Source organism: Zosterops lateralis (assembly GCF_965231275.1).
Source record: "Zosterops lateralis genome assembly, chromosome: 2".
Lineage (NCBI taxonomy): Eukaryota > Metazoa > Chordata > Aves > Passeriformes > Zosteropidae > Zosterops > Zosterops lateralis.
This window is the reverse complement of record NC_139763.1, coordinates 66,700,262-66,721,710: the sequence shown is the minus strand read 5'-3', so window position 1 is coordinate 66,721,710 and position 21,449 is coordinate 66,700,262. Positions and strand designations below refer to the sequence as shown.

Sequence of the window (21,449 nt, the reverse complement as noted above, 5' to 3'; positions counted from 1 at the left end):
TTCCTTTTATAGCCCAGCTGGGCCTGCAGCTGGGATGGTTTTAGATCAGGAATGATAATGTGAAGAGAGTGAGGATAGGGGTCAGGGTGTGGCGGTCTCTGGACGTCAGGTTAGATCTTTTCCTTGGCTTAGGGGGCTATGTTCTGGCTGACTGTGTGATGGACAGTGTCAGGACTCTACTGATAGGGGCAGCCACTCCAAAAGCTGGAGCCTGTAACCTTACCTGGCCCACATTCTTCTTGGTTGAAGCGACATCTCCCTTCAAGTTTCTTTAATGTAATTTGGTATTTCCAGTGGGTTGGTGCTATTTACTGGAGTATTGTACTGTGTATCTTGTGAAGATAACTGGACTGACCACTATAAACAACTATCATACAGTTCAGGGGATGAAGAAATGAGCATATTTTAGAAAAAATTTCTTGTTCAGTACTTTCCCATGATACTCCCAATCTAGTTTTCTCTAGCAGCAGTAACCAATCATTCTGTGGCATTTAGTCTTATGCTACAAAACATCAGTTTCCCAGTTAATTTTCCCTCTGTTGGAAAATAGATGTCAATTCCACAACATGGGTGTGTAATCCCATTTTTTTACAGCTTTGATGATTTAGAGCAGTTCTCCTTGCCTGCCTTAGCCCCTCAGTTGAAAGCTGTTGAGCATAAGAGGTGGTGCTTGGTACTTGTAGGAGAGTGAGCACCAGACTATCATCTGATGAAGGTAGGAAGTAGGGGCTATGTCACCACAGCAACATAATGGCTACAACAAAATGGAGCAGACAGGTTTTGGATCCTGCTTAGCTTAAAGGAATTTCATCTGTGGTACCTTCTTTCTGAAACAGTCATTGAGCTCTGGAAAGGTCTAGCATGAGGCCACTGAAATCTATGAGGTCACTGTTCAGCAAGGAGTGCAGGACTCCTGAGGACACAGACAAAGTGGAGAGATATACACTTTCTCTTTTAACAGAAAAATGTGAGAATGAGAAGTCTTGGTTCTTGTCCATGTGCTGGAAACTGCTCCACAATGCTTGCCTGAAAAGCAATTGAATAAAATGCCTCTGCAGCATTGGAAACAAGACAGAGGACTCCTTTCCCAAGGGGATATTTAAACTTTTCATTGGAAAAGATTTAAAGTTGTCATTCGACATATTTTGTCAGCAATGATTTTATTACTCAGTGGCTATTAATCATATGCCTTACTGTGGCATTCATATTTCAAGTCATTAGCCTTTTATTTTCTGGCAAAAATGTAGTAGATCTGTAAGAGTGACTGTTCCCTGCTGTTGAGAAAGCCATGGCATCATAAAACTTGAGAAGCCTTGCACTAATGTAATCAATCTACTAAATGACAGCTATATTTGAAATATTGTGTGCATGTACAATGCCTCACAATGGAAAGCAAAATACTGGTAGCACTGCCATGTTGTGGCTCCACACCAATAATTTGGTGAGTTTCTTGTGTGAAGCTACCTCCATGCTGCAAATCCTTCTTGTTCTTGAAGGTCTGCTCCCTCAGACTGCTGGTGCTTTTCAAACACCAAATGGTGTGTTGGCTACACATTTTGATGTCAGGTATGCACCTAGCAAAATGACAACTACATCTTCTTTTTTTTGTTTAATTACATTATCTCTCAGATATGAAAGATAATGTTTGCCACTGACTTTACATCCAGTGAAAGTTTCCTCTAAGTTTTTTGCTGTGTTAAGCAAAGACCTGTTAAACCCTGAGTCAATTCATTTTGAAGTTCTTTGTGCTGATACTGACTACAAAGACAACAGCCATCTTAGGAGCACTGCATGCTTTCATCTGTCCTCTTCTTTGAGAATGGAGAATTAATCTCTACAGGACCCAGTCTCATTTAGTATGTGTTTCAACCCTGAGTGAATATAAACACAGATTAAATTGGGGGAAAAATGTTGACAAGTCTTCAGCAGCAACATGGAAAGAACAAATATTTTGTAGAGTTGGAATTTCCTAAAAAACTTTTAAGGTCCTTGTAAATTATTACCTAGGCACAGCTGAGAACATCAGTCGGCACTCCTGTTGAGTTTTTCTAACTCTTAAATATCTGACTGAGTGCAGCAGTGGCTTTATGAATGACCATTCTGCAAATTTTTTCCCAAAACATCAAACATCTTGCTTGATGGAAAAATAAAAGCTCTTGCACATTGCTCAAACTTGTACAGTGATATTATCCATTAGATTTGCACTTAGTAGCAAAGATAATATTCTCCCCAAAGTAATCACAGTGCATAATAAAGCTTCTTTAAAGTGGGGAGTGTAATTGCCTGCTGTTGACTGCACACCTACAGAACTGTAAGCCTAATGCTTGCATTGATAGAGAACATCTCAGGAGGAGAGGAGCTAAAACCCCTGGATTTTTAGTGCAGCCTGCAGGCAAGGTAATTAGGGTCCCAGGCAACTGACAAAATTGCTTCATATTCCCTGTGAATGTTTGGTGTTCACAGCAAGGAGCTTCTATTCCAGCATATTAAAATCTTTTGTCCTATCACTGGAAAATTCAGTAGAGGTTTTTTGAGGGTAATTAAATTATCATGCCCATCTTCCAGATTAGGGCTAGACTGATTTACTGTATAATCTTGAGTAAATAAGGAGTAGCCAGGAATAGAAAGAATGCTTCATTATTTTACAACCCACAGAAATCATTACATGTGAAATTAGATTCCTGAAACCATGCAGGCCTGTTCAAGGCACTCCTAAAATTCTTTTGTGACGGGCAAGGGTGCACACAGCAATATCACTCATCCCTCAGTACTTTCTCCAAAACCTTGTATTGGAGGGAGAGCATCCATGGTTTCAGGGAATGGAGTGGGCCTTACACTGAATTTTCCTTCCTTCAGTCTTCTCAGTATAAGATAAAACCCGATTCTCTTGCCTCTGAATGATTGTTCAGGGGTACCTGAGCAGTGATCCTGCATTTGGGACTTTATCATGGTCCTCTTCTACTTTCTGGAAAAGCACATGTCCAGGATATGAAGTTAGCTCTTCCCTGGGTCTCATGAGGCTTAGGAAGGCACTGGCAAGTTTGTGAAAGACAAACATTACACACGTAGACCAAATGGTGAGTAACATCTCCACTCTGCAGTATTTCTGTAGGATCTGACAAATCACAGCATTTCTTATTCTTTGTTTAATACTTAAAGATGAATGGCTCTATTAAGTTGTCTTGCTCTATTTATTCATTTTGGTAAACAGACTTTTTCAGTAATTAATTCATTTGTTAAGTGAGCTGAAAAGGTCCAGATTTCTTCTGCCATCGGACTACTTATATGCAGATATGAGCGTGGGTGCAAGAATTTCAGAGGTGTCATGAAAATTGAGGCAATACATAAAAACATGGGTAGTGCAGGCAGAAGTTTCTTAAATCTAATATGTTCTTGTGCAGTCAACCATTCATTTTGCTAGCTTTCTAGCAAATAGTGGAATGAAATCGCTTGCTGTCTCCTTTATGAGACTAATTTTTGTATTTGTCCTTTTTGTAGCCCCTTCCAGTACTCCTGCAGAAAATGGGCTATTTTTCATTCTGTTCCTGTTGTTATGAAGCATTTTATTGAGAAAATAAATTGTCAAGAATGGTAAAATTAGACATAACATCAGAAAACATTTTTGTGAGACCAGAATTTTACTATTTGATTGAAAACCAGTAAAGGTTGTTCTAACCTCATCTGTGTTTCATCTTTCATTATCACAAAACCTTCTACTAGGGCAGAATCTAGCCAGACTTGTAAAACAACCAAAGGGAGAGCTGACACAGTTGATTACCACTTCCAAAACGTATGACTTGGCTTAAAAACTGGAAGATGGCCATGGATATGGTTTTGGTTTTTTGGCAGCAAGATAGGGAAGTTATCAGCAGTTCTGTTGTTGAGACCTTAAATGGCACCTAGTCAGCCAGAAAGAGTTAGAAATTCCTTGTGGTTTTGACCTTTTTCCTAGTTTGACAGCAGATGATTGAGAGTATGCAGTGGGTAGTTTATGAAAGCCTGTGCAACTTAGGCTGTAGTGTGGCTACAGGGTGAAGCCTGTCCTTGACATAATTGTAAACCTTTCTGTACAAAGATAGGGATTAGTCCCAGATGTGGAAGGCTGCTTTCCGGAGACTAGACAAAGTGAATTTGCCAGAACTGTTTGCAGAACTCCATGATTCTTCATCATTCCGTGGTTCAAGTACCTCTTCTGATCTCCAGTCCAAAAGCTGACACTCAGTATTTCCCTTTGTTTTGTAATGGGATCTTTATACAGCTCCAGAATAATCCCAGATGAAATACCAAAACATGGCAAAACCCAGATGGGAATGCCAGAGTTCATGTCACTTCATTCTTCAAGAATATTGCATAGAATGTGCCAGCAACAAAGTCTTGGATTCAGTCTATATATTGAAGTTTGTTCTAAAACAACAAATTGATGAAAATTCGATGGAGTAAAGTCATCTTGACCGCAGAGCACAAAGAACCAAGGAAGGCAGAGCCTGACTGATGCAAAGGGATGTACCTGAGGGGGAGTTAAGGTCACGTAGGTAAGAAGGATCACTGGTGGCTAAGCACTTTGTAAGGAGGTTTGTTTGCTTTGCAGCTATTTCTTGAATACTGAAGAATGTTCTGGTACTTGGAAAGCTAAGCACAGCAAGCAGGACTGGAAAAGTTTTGTTTGTTCCTTTTTTACACTAGGGAAATATCTAATTATGAAGCCAGGGCAGTTGAACAGATCCATGAACGAAAAGTTAAGTAGATTAGAAAACATCGAGGGAAATGGAGGCTAGTTAGCCCTTTCTTTTCTGATGGATCTCTGAAATGAAATCATATTCTAGCACACCCCTCTCAGCTATGATCTCACAACTATTACTAATGCTTGGTCATATGAAAATATAATTTCTTTCCCAGTAAGAAACAAAGGTTTGTCTGTAGCTTCTCCCCTGAGCCTCGATGACCCCTTGGGCTTGTGTGCTCAAGACTCCCTTATGTGCTGTTGGGTAACGCAATAGGCACGACTTGGTAGCATCCCATTCTTAACCTCTGAATCTCTGTCCCAAAGAGGTAGATAACTTACGGGCCAGCTGGCAGGGTGCAGCCTCCAGCAGTGCTGGAACACTACTTTAATTCATGCCCCTTGAGCTATTACAGACATGCCACTGCATCCCTAAGAAACACACATGGATCATAAATAAGGTTAGATGTTATTTTAAGTAATAAACACTAAGATACAGAAATTTCATTGCAGCCTTCTGTCTTTGTCTGTCTCTTCATTTTGACTATTTTTAGTTTGCAGTCAACATTATGACTATGAACATAAAGAACACTTGGACAATAGGTATAAATAATTATGGATAGGTCTCCAGAGCCTTAAACATTAGCAGAGAATTCAAGTTAAATACTGGCTGGTATTATTTCATGGCTTGTAAATACGAGCTGTGCTTATACACATTGCTTTAATTTTATTTCCCATGGTGAAAACCTAACCTGGACATTGCTGGCAGTGGAAGGGTCTGTACAGAAGCTTTAAGAATTGCAAATTGATGTATTACTGAACACAATTCTGCAGAACAAACTGGTGCCATCTTCTATGTTTGTCTGCTTATACTTCACAGCAGTGAACTCTGAGTACTTTACATGGCCTAAAATGAATTAAACCTGTGTGATTACTCATTTAAAAGTTACTCTGCCTTGTGATAATGCTGCAGAGCATTGCTGAAACCTGTTAGAGGTATTAGCTGCTAGAGCTGTCACAGAAAACATACTGCACATCCACAGACATGCCTGAGAGTAAAAATAAAGCTTTTAACAATTTTTCCAATTGATATTTAAAATGCGAGTTAAAAAAATAGCTTGTAAGGATAAAAGCTAAGTGTGTATCAAGGGATATTGCATGGCTATTGCTTTGGGCAGTGATAAAAAATAGTAACAGTAAAGAAAACTTGTGTAAACTACTGAACATTTTCTAGTGACTCGATCATTTTTTGCATGTGTTTTTCAAAGAGGACTCTTTAATACTGTCGGCTTTTGAAAAAATCTCTTGTGAAGTATTAGTAAAGTGGTGCAGAAAAGTAAGGTTTTTATGCAGAGATATAAAAATGTTTTTTATTTAAATTTGAAATCTGTATTTATAAAAACACTGCCTATGCAGACACTGATGTTGGGAAGACTGCTGCAGAATTACCATGTAGCTTTTCTCTATTTATTTTTATTTTCTTTTCACAGTCTTTGAGAATACTTTAAAGTCTTTGGAGAGCTGGGTCAGGACAGTGAGTAATATAGGAGACTTTCACCTCCTGCAGGTCATCCCTGCAAATGCAACGCTAGGAAGAAATAGTAAAAGTTAAGACTCTGATGAGGACTAGTTAGGCAGAGCACTGGTTTGAATGACAGCTTTGGTGATCAGGGAGCATCTTTGTTTATATCATAGGCACTCAGTTCTCTACACAATCTCTGCAATTAAGCAGGCCTGCATTAAATGTGAATCAATCAGCTTTCTTTCCTACTAGGAATGACTGAAACATTCTACTAAAACCTCCCATTTCATGTTGAATCACTTAGTAAAATCAAGTGGGGTCTCTGGAACATGTCAAGAGCCAGAGTCAGATCTTTCTTGATGGAGCTCAGTAATTCAAGGTCTCATTTTGAGAGGGCAACAAGACCTCAGGTTTTGTATAGACTTAAAAAAGGAGGAATTTTAATTTACTTTTCTTGCCCTTGGAAAGTGTACTAGCCTCCAGGTGACAAGTCAGTCTACAAACTTGTGGTAGGTTCACAGCTACCAAAAGGGGAAGCCCTCCTTTTGCTGCTGCACCCTCTGCCTGCTGGACCATGCAGGGAGTCATTTTAGATCACTGAAATGGCAGAAAACTATCTCTCAAGAAATGGAAAAAAAAAAATAGCAGGTGTAGAAGATGGTATCCTGCCATTCTAATGAGCTGAACCAGCTTGAGGGATACTCTAAGCAGCCCCAGAACAGGTGTAGAGAGGGAGCAGGAATACTCCTCTTTATGGCTCTGTGTAGTTAAACACATCAGCTTCTGAAATAGAACCCAGGAGAATCTTTCCCTGATTCTGGGATCACTGTGCAACAACTGAGGCGTGCTGGGCCTGAAGGAACACACAGGAGAGTAGAGCAAAAATCTAAACCCAAGTGTGAGTTTAAATCATGCTTTTTTAGCGCATGTGTGTGGTGAGTCCTAGTCTCCTGTTACTGCCTCTGTGTCTTGTATTTCATGATCTGCAAACAACTGCCTAGGAGCTGAGTATGCTATCCAGAAGACTTCTGACTACTACATGAGTGACAGAAGGCAAAGCCAACATCTTTCTCAGCTAAACTAAGTCTTCCATTTCACTCTGGCTTTCACACTCAGCCTGATCTATTTCTCCCCATTCTCCTTCCATCCCAGCTGGCTCCTTCTTTTATTCCAGTTCAGCTTTTATCCCCAATGCAAGGGAATGCATCAGGCTACACCTATAAAAGCAACTACTGTAGGTCCCTTCCAATTCAGAATATTCTCTGATTCTGTGAATCCACACTGTAGCAGGTGTCCTGAGGAGCTGGTGTTTTATTCTAGTAATGGCAATGAGGAGTCCTGATCGATTCTGCAGAAGTGACAGACATATATCTGGACAAGGTAAGAGAATAAAGCCTGTAAAGTCAAACTGACTATTTTTTTGAGAATTTATTCCAGAACTTTATAGAAAACTGAGGTAACTCTAACAGAAACAAAACTGAAGTCAGTATTACAGAAAGAATAAGAAAAATCACCAGTGAATTCACATGTGAAAGTACAACCATACACTGTTCATTCTTTAAAGTTCTTCAAATTGGTACAAGTTTCAGAAAGACAGATTGGCTTAGTTTGTTGGCAATTCACAGCTACTTTGAAAGCACAAATGAAACTGTTACTGTACTGTAATGCAGTGTGACATTAGTATGAAAGAGTCAAGACCCCTCCCTCTGTCTCTGATCTCATTTGAAGCATGACAACATCAGGCTGGCATTACTAATGCACAGGTCCCCAGTGTACACTGGCTCTCACTTCTGCATGCTCTGAGCTTTCCATACCCTTTTCACTACAGATCTGTAGATGTCAAGGACTCCTAGACTTGAGCATACAGTAGTAAGGATGTATGAGCAAAACACATTTAAAAAGACATTTTAAAATTAAATGTGCTTTCTCTTGGGCCTTTTACAGTCCGGAAAAGATCTGTAGTTTGATCTCAGGAAAACTATTTCAGCTTCAGACAAAAACATTTGGAATGTCAAGGGATTAATGGAAGTCCTGAGAACAACTTTGTGAACATTACTGTTATAACTCAGTAAAATCCATTAATGTTTCTCACAACACTGAATCTAAACATGCATCAGCGTGAGCCATGAATGATAATTCCAAGTTGCAATATAGCCTAAAATTTCCAGATATAACAGAAACAAATGGTTGTGGTCATTCACAACAGAACATTGCACAGTGTAGAACAGAGTGCCTCTTTTTAATATGTATATGGAGATTCCAGATGTATGATGAGACAAAAGCAGATATATTTATTTGAATGAGTTTTTAAGACATGTTAAAGCTATTATTTAATAAAATAAAATCCTGATTTACCACGTATGAAAATCTTTTTTGGAAATGCTTTCTTTTTTTCAAAATGCAGAAATTCTCTGCTGACAATCTTATAAAACACATACAAGCTGCAAAAATGAAACATACAAGAAGAGCAATGAAGAATTACCTCAGCTTTCACCACCACTTCACTTGATTGAAACTGTTCTTGTGTTCCATTAAGCATAATAATATATTTGGAAAATGTAAATAACCTAATTACATTTTTTTGCTTCAAGCTTCCAGGCACCAGTCATATATCGCAGTCGTATAAAAAGAAGGTCCCTGCCCATCTGCAACCAGCTCCAAAAGGGAACTAACTTAGAACCTGTGATTAATGAAGAAGAAAATCAGAACGACATTGTTAGAAAAAAAATGAACACCAGTAAGACACACATTCAAGCACGAACCTCTGCATTCTCAGCACACTCAGCCCCACAACCTAGATCTTTATATTAATAAAAATTTATATTTTGAAAGAGATTGCTTTATAGTAATTACATTATGCCATAGGTGGGACAGACTAGTTTGCAAGTAGCACAGTAATTCCATGTATGTGACAAGATGTGCAGTGCTCTCTGTGACAAGGCTTTGTTCAAGTAAATAGGAACCTGAACACCAGTCATTAAGCAAATGATTTATCTAGCAGCTTTGGAGAAGAGGACCACCAGCTTGTCTTACAGCAGTAATATGAAGGTGCTAATCTTCAGGAAAGGCAAGGAACCCACACTACAAAACCAAGCCTTCTACCATCTCTGCTATTATTTGTGTTAGGTGCAATGTACACATGGAACCCCACCGAAAGGAAACATTTCTAGTAATGCTGGCTTGGGACATTCTCTACTTGCACCTCACATCATTACTACAGTTATTATAATTTCTGTTGTGTTGAGGAGATTAAAAAAAGATTAAAAAAAAAAAAAAAAACAAAAAAAACATGACAAGGGCAAAAAAATAGAGGAACTGCATTTTATGGGAGGGGAAGTGAGCCAAAGCAAGCAGTACCTCTTAAGCTGGCTCTGCACTGAAGAAATGTGCATGGAGGTATTTTTCCCAGGAACTCAGTGGCAGAGACCTCCCTTACAGATCTGAAACAATATCCCATCTTAAGAGGAGATGGTGCTCTAGAGGATGCCTTAATAGCTGAGAATTTTGGAAGGCAAGATACAGTGAAATGGAACTGAATCAGTAAGTGATGATGGTCAGACTCCCTGCACAGTGTTTTACAACTGCACTAATTTATTAACATATTACAGCAAGAGGACATGCCAAAGTAGTGTCTTGTCCTAGCAGTATAATTCCTTACTTTTATCTTCTGTGGGACTGCAGAGTTTCTCTGCCATGCTACCCCTTCACCTACTCTTTCTGTACCAAGCCATGGCAGTAGGCTGGCAAGGACATGAAATTAAACATTTGGATGGAAAGAAGGCTGTGTGCTATCAAAATCAGGTAAATATGGCAATAACCTTGGATCTGTTCTTCTGGATTGACATGTCAGGAATCCTATAAAAACATGAACTATCTCCCTACCTTCTATTTCAGTCCAGTTGACAGCAACTTCTGCTATAGGTATTTTCAAGCGCTGGGCTATATAAAGAAGTTCCACGTCGAACGCCCTGAAGAAGAAGAGGAAATACCAAATATAATCACACATACTCCCAAAAGAAAAACAGTGGAAAAGTTAATTAAATGACTGTTCAGTTATGCAGTTGATACCAATGCTCTATGGGTCAGATACACCTGGATGGGAAATTAATTTTCCTGACTAAACATCTCAGAACACAGCCAAAATACAGACAACAATAACAATATGTCATTGTGTCCTGTTTTCGAAGGTATAGATGACTCTGTGTTCAGCCCACTGCTTACTTTTCATTCTGTCACAATCACAATTTAAACATTTTTGAAGACCATGAAGACCAAGCAGTCAAATGTACAGTGTCACTCCACATCTGTAGTAGTTTCATTGAAGAGGACATCTACCTGCTGTGGCTTCATGCTGATCTGATGGGTGCTCCTTTTACTCTGTCAGTCAAGGAACTCAAGGCAGCAGCATAGAAGTGAGAAATTATTTATGTACCCATGCACAACAGAATCCAAACAATATTTTAGTGGCCACTTAATGCACAACACAAAAACCCTCTTGAGAGACTTTTTCGCTGGCTCAGTTTTTTGTAGGTTGTACAGCAAAATGAACTGGGCCAGTGATCCTGCTCTGTCAGGTGCTCCTTCCTGCTCACTTTGTCCAGAATACACCTTAATCCCCTCAGTTCTCTGCACAGAGAACTGTCTATGTGTTTCATTCCTGTAAATGCATTCTCAAATGGGCCTTCTGGCTCTGAAACACCAGATTTTTGATATTCAACAGGCAGTTTGGCAGCTTTTAATGCTACTACTGACAAGGGTTGAACACGAATAACAATTATGAAGATTCTGGTGACTTGTCTTAAATTCTCATTGCTAAGTTGAAGACAGTTTTCTTTTGAAATGGAAGAAAATCTTCTGCCACTGGAGGAAATGTACGCAATAATTAAAAAAAAAAAATCATTCATGCTTAAAGGGTTGCTTGAATTCATGTCTTTGGTAATTCCATTTAACTCTAGAAAAAAGAGGGAAAGGAATAGACACGGTAATCAAGAGCAGGCAGAAGACACTTTAGCAGGTTGCTTGCCAAGTTCAGATGTTATTTCCTTCAATTTCAAGCCACTGTCTAAAACTATTACTAAGTGCAACAACAACAGCAGTCCACTTTGAAATGTGCACATAGGTCTGACACACAGAGGTAGTCTCCCACTGAAGTACGGACCACAGCAGGCTGGCTTGCTGGTGCAATCACAGGCACACACGCACAGAACCTGAACTCGCGCTCTCCATGGACATGACAGAAGAGCCACTGATCCCGCACAGGAGAGCATTCAAACAAGCAAAGGCAGCACAGACAGATGTTATCTACAGAGACTGCAGCTATTGTGTATAGGGAATTTAGAGCTACTTTGTAAATCTGATTTTGATTAGGTCACAAGCCTTCTCATCATCATAAAAAAAGTTACAAGAATTTTTTTTTTTTTACCTCAGTGAACTAAATCTGCTCCAAGCAGCCTTGTCATTTCACTGCTTTCTTTATATGAGGGTTGAATATTATTTTATTAATCACTCCACGGTCTCTTCTACTGAAGAGGTACTATTTACCTTTCTGCTGACATTTTACATTTGTAAGCCAAAAAACCAATGTATTCACCTTTGAATGTTTATGAATCATGCGTATTAAGACTAAATCTAATTTTGTAATACTTACTACTTAAATGACTAAAAATCTTAAGAGACACAGAATAATTGTCTGATGAATTAGACTGTATGAGCCGCTCTAAGAGTATTACATAAACTATTAGCCCAGTGAACTAATAGTTATTTGCAGTAATTCCTGTGGACAACTGATTACTGGAATGTCAGCACATACATCACAGAACAACAACATTAAATAGTTCTGTGAACTACTGGGCTCAAAGTAAGAGATTAAAAGCACAGGAATTAATCAGGTTTAACAGTAATATTGTTACATGTGGTTGCCATTTGGGTAACAGTGAACATATCCTGAAATTTAAAAAAAAAAAAAAAAAAAACCAACAAAAAAAACTATTTAAAGCTGAAAGGAAAATGACTTCAGTAGAATACCACTGGGTATTGTTTTTCATCCCTTTTCCCCACCAGCTTTCAGTATACCAGAATGGTCAGTCAGGGAATACAGACTGCAGTGTGCTCAATACACTGACAGCAGTACAGCCATACTGCAGACCACCGGATCCAGATGGTACAGGAGAACCATACAGAAGCTTCCACAGCCAGGATTAAGCTTGGGTGTGTTAGATGGAGCCAACTCTAGACGAGATCAAAGCTACACCAGTGGATGAGCTGTAAGTGCAATTCATGTGATTTGCCACAAAGCCATTGGTGAGCAGTTAACTTGTGACAGAACCACTCCTAGAAACAGCAAGGTATTATTCACACCATGCACTTCATTCTGCTGCCTCTTGGGAGAGGGGGTACACAGCTCAGAATACCGAGATTTTGCTCCAGCCTGAAACGATTCAGGTTCTAATCTGAATACCCAGAGTTAGATAGCCAAAAATCTATGGTATGAACAATTTCCCCATCTATTTCTAATAGTGGTTCCATGATGTGCTATTTACCACAAAAATGTAATGTAAAGTAAAGAAAAAATTCTCCATGTGGTTGTGTGTTGATTAAGTTACAATTTAAGACAATGCTGGCTAAAATTCATTTGAAAACCAATTTGGTAGGTGTTTAATTGAATTCAGTCTTTTAAAAGTGAATTCTTAAAATGCTTGAGCTGATAAAATGTCTATCCTTAAAAATTATTCTGTATTTTAAAATTGCCCTAGGACTCTTTCTTTTTCTGGTCCAATCTTATGTGTTTCAAAAAACAAAATCAGGCCTTCAGTTATAATGTTTTAACTGGAATGTATGAGTTTCGTATGTCCAAAATATGTTTTCCAGCAAACTCTTAAAGGCAAAGAAAATGGCCAATGGTCAAAGAGGTCTAACAATGAAACACGATACCAAGTGGGCTAGACTGCCAGAACTGCCCTAGCTAAATTTGGACTTTTGAAAGTCCACATCAGCCAAAAGCAGGACTTTTTACAAGACAAAACAGACACAGTTACAACAGCAAAAATATTTTTGCATTGACTAGACACTCATAAACAATTCTACTTGCCTTGCACAAACCCAGAAAAAAACAATTCATTCCACTGCTTATGTTGGTCTACACTGGCACAAAAGTGGGGAAAAAATCCCTGCAGCAATATGAATGCTTATTTTTCTGTAATTTTTATACAGCAACTCATATTTAGAGATTAGTGACAAACTGGAGAAACAAACATTATTTTTTTATATTGATCTTTCCCAGTTTTAAATGTGAAAGAGCACACCTTGTTCAGTGCACAAGGCAATCATTACAGATAAAACAAATAGCAACAATTTGATCTCTTCATTGATCTGGTAGCTTGTACAATGGCATCATAAATTGCCACTTCACAAAAATATGTCAATCAGACCAAGACTAGAACTACATTTTGAATTTCTCCTCCTTTTATCATAAGGACGGACTGTAATCGCAATGTCTAGTTCTCCTAAGGACAGAACTTTTCTGGCTGAAAGAAAATTTATGGAGTTTTTTGTTGTTGTCAGAAGAAATTAATTATCAAATTTAGGATAGGAAAACTCAGCCAGAGAGACCATTTAATTTTCCACTATTTCTCCTGAGCATCAAAATTTAACACGAACACTTACATTTTTTCAGGTCAAGACCGCAGATGAAGAACTAGACCTTCTTTTGTAGCCTGAAGTGAGTAATTCCAACTGTCTCTGTTATGTTTTTACAATATCTCTTTTAATTTTCTTTTAAGTTTTAAATTAAAAAATCTGCTCCATCCATTTCTGAAAAACAGATTAGCTATGTAATCAAATTCAGAATCTAAAACACAAAGCATATGCTTTCCATTCAAAAGGTTGTTTTCATTTCAAAATAATGTCAAAACTTTGCTATTTAGAAAGTAAATTTCAAGAATGTTTCGTTTATATTCATATATACACAGCCAAAGGACTGTTAAACAAAAAAAGACAGTGAGAACACTCACCAAAAAAAAGACAGTTTAGTATTGAATATATAAACAGTTTGTAGAATCTATTAATTTTCAAATACTTTCTAAAATTTAGGGTTAGATTAAAAAAATATTCTAGGAAATATCTTGGTCTCTCTTAAAAAAGTGTTATGTGATCCTTATCGCCATAATGACAAAACTGTATTTTTCCTGGTATGCTTCAGTTTCAAGACTTCCTAAATACAAGCATCTATAAATCAAATTCAGCACAGCAATAAAAAAATCTGGTCTGTTTTCTAGTATTTTTAATATTTAGGACGTGATATTCACAACTATGTCCACTGAAATAGAAAAAGCATGGTGAAAGCATAAAGAAGCAAGGGTCTAAGCAGGTGGGAATTATTAGATAGCTGATTTCATAGTAATTTTATATTAACTTCATGAATAAACATGTTATGCATCAATTTTAGTCTAAGTAATTTTTATAAGCATTTGCTTGGCACTGCAGTACCCCCACAAATCCAAGCCTGACTAAGCTTGAGTAGATAGGACAGATGATTTGGTTTGTGCAGAACCCTAGTGCTCACTCCCTTCAGCAGCTCACCACGACGTGTTCCAGTGCAGCAGCTGGGGAGCCCTTGGCAGGCTCAAAGACCAGGGTGCTTAACTCAGATGGCTTTTATCCTATTAAAACCAGCACCCTCCTGTTATTCCCAGAACAGCTGAGCACTGGCCACATGGAACTGAACACTTCTTCAAGTACCTAACAGACCTGCACCACGCTCATGGGATTTTAACATTCAGAGAGAATCAAGTCATTTCCTTGGATGTCAAGTAGCCCCAGGGCAGTGATCCAGAAGCGGAAATAAATCCAGATTCCAGAGCCTCTTCTCCAGTACCAAGATAGTGGTTTCTCTGCTACCCCTTGCTGATGGTCTCAGCATGAACAAGTTGCTTTGTGACCCAGCTGAGGACTCCACATTGTTCCAGGTCAGCAGAAGTACAATACCAACTACTATTTCTTACTCTTCTGTCTCCACAGTCATGATATTTACAGAACCTTTATGGCACAATCTCTAACCAGTTTGTATTTTCCTTTTTACACATTATGCAATGGAAAGATATCAGGGGCCAGATTTGCTTAAAATAAGAAGTTTCCAGCATTGAGCTGTTTCAGATTCTTACACAAGAAGTGTAACAAAGAAATCTAATGCTATGGGCTGAAGGTTTGATGTCCCTATATAATTTTCAATTGCAATTATCCCAACTGTTTGTACAACACTGACATTTCACTTAGGACTATCCTTTCCCCGAATATATGCACTCTCCCTACATAGTTATACCTCCCTATGTCCCCAATTTATTTCCAGACCTTATGAATATTAACTGGGAAAGGGACAATACTTGATTTGTGCACTGACATGCTATCTTCCAGTTACACATGCTAAATGACTACCTGTGGAGCAGAAAAGTAACTTTTGAGACCTTACTATGGGTTTTTTCTCTATCAGTGGCAATAATCTGAGTTTCTCTCCTCTAAGAGGGTTTAATTTTCCACAAAACTTGCCAAAGCTTTTGATCTTAAAATCTCTACTGTTCTGTCCGATTTGGTTCAAATTAACCAATAAATATAAAAAAGAAGGTGGGTAAACACAGAGACTGTTGATTGACAGATGAGCATAAACCCAGACAATACATTGCCAGTTCGAACAGAAATAAACCAAATTTTAAAACCCCAAAAAACCTACAGCTGCTTTAGGCAAATTTTAGGTGCTTTAGGTGACTTGGGATTATCTGAAGAGCTTCTTTCTTGGAAGAATTTGAGTTGTTCTTTTCTTAACACAAAACAAGCATTCTTCATCACTAACTAGAATATTTCAAATAAATAAGAAAACACACAGGGGATTAATTTATGGATTACTGTAGATAAAAGAGCAAAAAATGGAAGACTCATCTTCTACTGGCACATACAAGACACAATGAACTAAGACATGAAGATCTGGAACGTTCCACACCAACAATATAATTACTATAAAATGTTAGCAATATCCCTTTTTCATTGCCTCTACTGCTGGATGTAGGAGCATCTGTTGACGGCAGGGAGAGGGAACTCTGCAGACCTGAGACACTCTTGAGAGAACATGCGGCTTTATTGCAAGGGTCATGGGTAAAAAGGGCCTGCCTTCAGCCACCAGCCTTGGCTGAAGGGAAGTCCCAAAGAGAAAGGGAGAGAGCAAGAGAGTAAGAGGTGAGAGAGGTAAGAGAGGTGCAAGGGTAAGGGAGGTGAGCGAGGTAAGAGAGCTGGACCAGGTAAGAGAGGTAAGGTAAGAGAGAAGACCTTGTTACAATACATTATATCTCCTTTGGTGTTGAATATTCTAATTTACAGTGACCAACTGGAGGGAGATACAAAACCTACAGACTTGGCATACAGCCTATGAGAACTGCTATATTACCAGATCACTCTGTATTCTAAACCCTAAAGACTACTTTTCTCATATACCTTTTCCCGGATACCTTAGTTGGGCTACACCCTTGGGTCCCTGAGTGTCCCTTTGTTTGTTATCGCTCTACCCATCTTCAGCTAATCACTGTCTTCCTGCCTGCCATGCCTACATCTCAAAGCTGGCTTTCTTTTCTATTTCACTCACAGGTTTTATATTTTCAGTACTTCTTGCCAGGCAATCATATTTGTAAGCTTCTCCTGCCTCATCTTTCCCAACACTGGATAATGAGGTACAGCACGATTATTTTTGTTCATTCCTTTGGTGCTAGATAACTGAAGTGGCAGAAGAAAGCTTGTTTTTATCTAGAAAACACTTTATATAACCAATAAATCTAATTACAAAAAAAATCCCTTCAGTTAAAAAATTTTAAATTCCATTTTTACTTATTATTAATTATTATAAACTTATTATCCTTATTTATTTCTTTCAGTTTTCTTCTTGAAGTGCTTAATTTATAATGTGAAGTTAAATAAGGCAATTTTGAGATGTGCACTTCTGGGCTTCACTCACATAAAATACTTTAGCAAGAAAATAAGTAAAGAATAAGCATTTGCTTTCACTTTAGAGTCCTCAGCAATTACAAACATCTTATCAAATATTGATTTCACATAAAGTACTTTGGTTAAGCAGTACTGAATTGTAATGTATAAAAAATAAAATTGATAAGAGTTTTGAATATTATTAGTAACTCTTAACTTTCCTTATCATAACAACAGCTTCTCTCTATTTTTTACTCTTGCATGATTCATATCTGTAGAAGGAGAGGAAAACTTCACTCTCAGAAATTTGGAGTGAATTACAGCACCATGAAAAAATTGTTTGAAATTTCTTCCGGAGGTGAAAAAAGAACTATTGGGATTTTCAGTTGTTTGAGGCCTTTTTCCTCTTTTTTTCCTCTTTCCTAATCAATTACTATTTCCTCTGACAAGGCAAAACCAAAATATCCTACCTAGGATTACATACATCTTTTGAGAAAAGAGAATAAAATTAAATAAAGAATAAAATTAAATACCCAACTATTTTCCTAAAATGTATCTTAATAAGAGCATAGAATTTCTAGCAATTACCATGATACTTTAACATAGCAAGAAATTGAAGCTGCCATGCAGGCAAAACTATAATTGGCTAAACTGAGCAGCTGGGATTTATACACAGACATCACATGCTTTATTGTAGCTAAAATACTAAAATAACTATTTCAAGCCCATGCTCAATTATAAAAAAATACCACCATCAAAAAATAAAAAGGAACAATTTACCAGCGTTCTATGTGAAGGTTTGAGAAAGTCTGCAAGGCAGCTTCTCTGGTTAGAAGTTTAAATCCACACTGTGTGTCCCGGATCTCTTTGACACAGAGAAACCACACCAGGAAGTGGAACCCATACATGAGGAGAGTTCGGAAGTAAGAGCGCTGTGGAGAAAAGGCAAGAAGTTAGGTGGTTTCATTTGAGTGATGAGTGAACTGCTTGAAGAGAGCTGTCTTACAGGACAGTAAGTCTGTTTTGTGATAGCTTTCAAAGTTTGTAAACTGGTTGTATTTTGCACTGGAATGAAAACAGAACTTAGCAATTGTTACAGTCAAAGAAAATTTTGGCTGAACAGCAAAGGTTTTGATCTAGGGAAAGACTTGCCAGTCATGTGCATAGTCTAGGACAGGAGAAATCTATGTTCCTTTTCTCCTCTCCCCAGTTCAGAGCAGTTTTTCACTCTGGATTATGCCTTATTAGGTAAAGAAGGAACCTGCACATGGAATTCAAATAATTAGTGGAACAGCCATAGTATCTTCTGCAGATTTCTTGGAAGAATACAGTGGACCAAGTGAAAACTAGGTCTAAAGTAAAGGCTGCTGTGCAAGATATTTCATTTTGTATTTCCAGCCACGTTACAGTTATCTCTTTTGTTCTTTTACAGATATATTTTATATTCCTGATAAATGTACCTAGCCTACTCTTTGGATACACTTGTGTTCTTGACACAATAATCATACAGGTAAGTTTGTCCATGGACTCCAGAGGCTGGAGTCTGGATTTGCAGAGGTGCCTCAGTCTTTTATTCAAGACAGTTCCTAAACAACTAGAACTGTGATCCAAAAATTGCTTCTGAACTCACTGCTGTTCTCAGGCTAAATTTAAGTGATTTTATCTATGACTGCAAGCCATGTATCATCTAAAATCTTTAGGAGCCAACGACTCAACTGTTAAGTATCTGTGGGTGATAAGACAAGCCTTTAAAGCCAACAATTTAGAATCCCATTTGAAAAATAGAGAAGATGCTTGGCTTATTATGTAACAGCCTTTGGCTTAAGGAAAACCAAATTCACAGATTGTGCCTTTTGCAAAGTGCTCCTGCCCCAGGTTAATGGTGGATCTGGTGTGGCTTCTTTGGCTCTTTTGGCTCTGTGACCAAGAACACTAGGCTCCCACCAGGGCCAGAAGGGAAGTGCTAGGAGGCTGCATGACTGTCAGACAGTGAAACTGTGCACTTACTTCACAAAGAGGAGTTCCTGGGTTATACTTCTCACTCCTAAGACTATTTATGCAAGTCATAGTATAGATTCATTAAAGGACATTAACAATTCTGGTGGCAGACCAGAATTCTTGATGTATTGAACACAAGGGTGAAATTCTGGTCTTAAATTCAATACAGCTGCTTATCTTGGCTTCATTCTACTGTTTTAGATGCCAATAAGTCCAGAGAGAAATCCCAAGATCTAGAAGATCACTCTGCAACTTTTTTATACCTGTTGCACTGTACAACAGTCTTGTCCCACTATAGTAAAGGTAGTCTTTCTATTCCAGTCTAGGGACAACTTGGTGATGAAATGAAATGGGCTACACATTTCAAGCAAATCAGTACTACCTAACCAGTTTGTGATTCCTCTACTAAAAGTTCAGAAATATGGGGAAAAGCAGGAAGCAAAGGATGGATATGTCCTAAAAACTGTACTTTTGTATTAAAAGATGGAAGTCCTGTTCCAATTCCTCCCCCTAATGTAGCAAGACCTTCAAGAATTATGAATGCATTGAAAAAAGTCTGTCCACATTCAGTACTCGACCATGCAATGAAACACTTTTTCTGGGCTCCACTTTATCAGCTACATAATCTCTCTGTAGTAGCTCCTAGTTGCTGATAATGATGAAGGTTTTCTCCTTGCTGTTTTATTTTTTCTTTTTTGTGAGGATGCTAACATACACACAGCAGTATTTACAAGAGTGAACCACTCCGATATTATCTCATAAACCAGAAGAAAAAAATACAGACCTACCAGAGGCTGAACATTACTAGTGTAACTTCTTTTGAACTTTTGTAACTATTTTAGTAGTGTATATATTTTAGAATAATTTAAAGTACTAAACATCAGTATAAATAAAGCTTACTCTTGAGAACATTCACTATGATGAGCACATCCAATGACACTAAAAAATGAGCCCAGCAATGTGTCTGTTGCAATACAAGTTCCATGCCTGTGCTTTGTCAATTACTGTCTGCCAAGCCATCAGAAAATCAGATGCAAGATAAGGCCATGTGCCTGTGCATCACTGTTTATTACACAAGAGTCACACGGAGAACAGTACTGACTGTGTGTTCAAAACTCAAAAATTTTACTATGAGTAATACACAAGACTTAAACCACTTTCCCATGAATAGAGGTACTCTTCAAACAACTGGCTGCTAATTATCCCTAACTCATTTGAAACAGGTTTCAAGATCTGCAGGCCAAGTTCTTGCACTGGAAGGAAATCAATAATGAACCTTCCACTGCAGCCCCAGTACTAGCTACTAGCTACCAATTCTGTCAGGGTTTAGAAGCTCTGCTTGTGAGATATTCTCAACTATAAAAATTAAATCCATAAATTGGAACACTAACTGAAATGAATTCAAGTGCCTGAAATCTAGAACACATCCTTTGTATATGATGGAGGACATCCTGCATGTATGACAAGCTTTTCCTTATTTTAAGCTTCCCTTCTTTTACAAATATCGATTATATAATTGCAAAACCTGTCGAGCAGATACAAATAATGGAAATATTTGGTTATTAGTACATAGCAGGAAATAGAAACAAACCTTTGCTATTGAGTCCTTCTCCAGATGAGCTCTAGAACCACAGGAGATAGCCATGCCCTTCTGTACAGGAATATAAATTAAAGTGTTATAGTGGAATCTTGTGCTGAGAACCATAAAATAAAAAAAAACCTTCAAAGCAGTACACTCTTCTGCTTCCTGTAGCTGCACTTCTTCTACTGCTAGGTTTTGAGCCTAAATCAGTCTTCTGCAATTAAGAGGCAATCTAAACTTTATTACAATTTGCATAAGGTGCATGCAAATTGCCTCAATTTATTCAGGTCTGATTTAGCTTTACATTGTTTACTTTATGCATATGGCAAATGTGTTTAGCAGCACAGATAAATATGCAGCATTCCTAGGAACTAAAAGTTATAATGTACAATTTCCTTAAATATTGCACAATGGAAGCAATAACAGAATAAAGCACTTGTTGCACTGCTCTGTCTTCAAATGAATAAAATGCCATAGTATCAGCCAAAAATATAATCTCAAATTAACATGATCAAAACAAAAGGTTTAACACCATTCTCACATACTACTTCTCACATAAAATCTCTCAAATCTACTCTATTCCAGGCCAATGCTGCATACTTATGCATTGCAGAACCAGCAGCAGCTGCCACCCTGGTAGGGAAGATTGTCAGGGTGACACGCTGCCC

The 21,449-nt window shown here is 38.1% G+C and overlaps 1 protein-coding gene across 2 annotated transcripts in view; it reads right to left on the bottom strand.

The window, feature by feature from the left end:
- Window positions 1-7,638: 7,638 nt before the first annotated feature.
- ALG5 (ALG5 dolichyl-phosphate beta-glucosyltransferase) overlaps window positions 7,639-21,449 on the bottom strand; it is a 20,364-nt gene continuing 6,553 nt past the window's right edge. For both annotated transcript variants that reach the window (XM_083855347.1, XM_083855346.1), the window contains exons 7-10: window positions 20,791-20,850; window positions 17,982-18,133; window positions 10,125-10,210; window positions 7,639-8,922 (exon numbers count right to left, since the gene is read on the bottom strand). In XM_083855347.1, coding sequence (XP_083711473.1) covers window positions 8,810-8,922; window positions 10,125-10,210; window positions 17,982-18,133; window positions 20,791-20,850 — 411 coding nt within the window. In that variant the 3' untranslated portion in view covers window positions 7,639-8,809. The remainder of the gene's footprint in view (window positions 8,923-10,124; window positions 10,211-17,981; window positions 18,134-20,790; window positions 20,851-21,449) is intronic.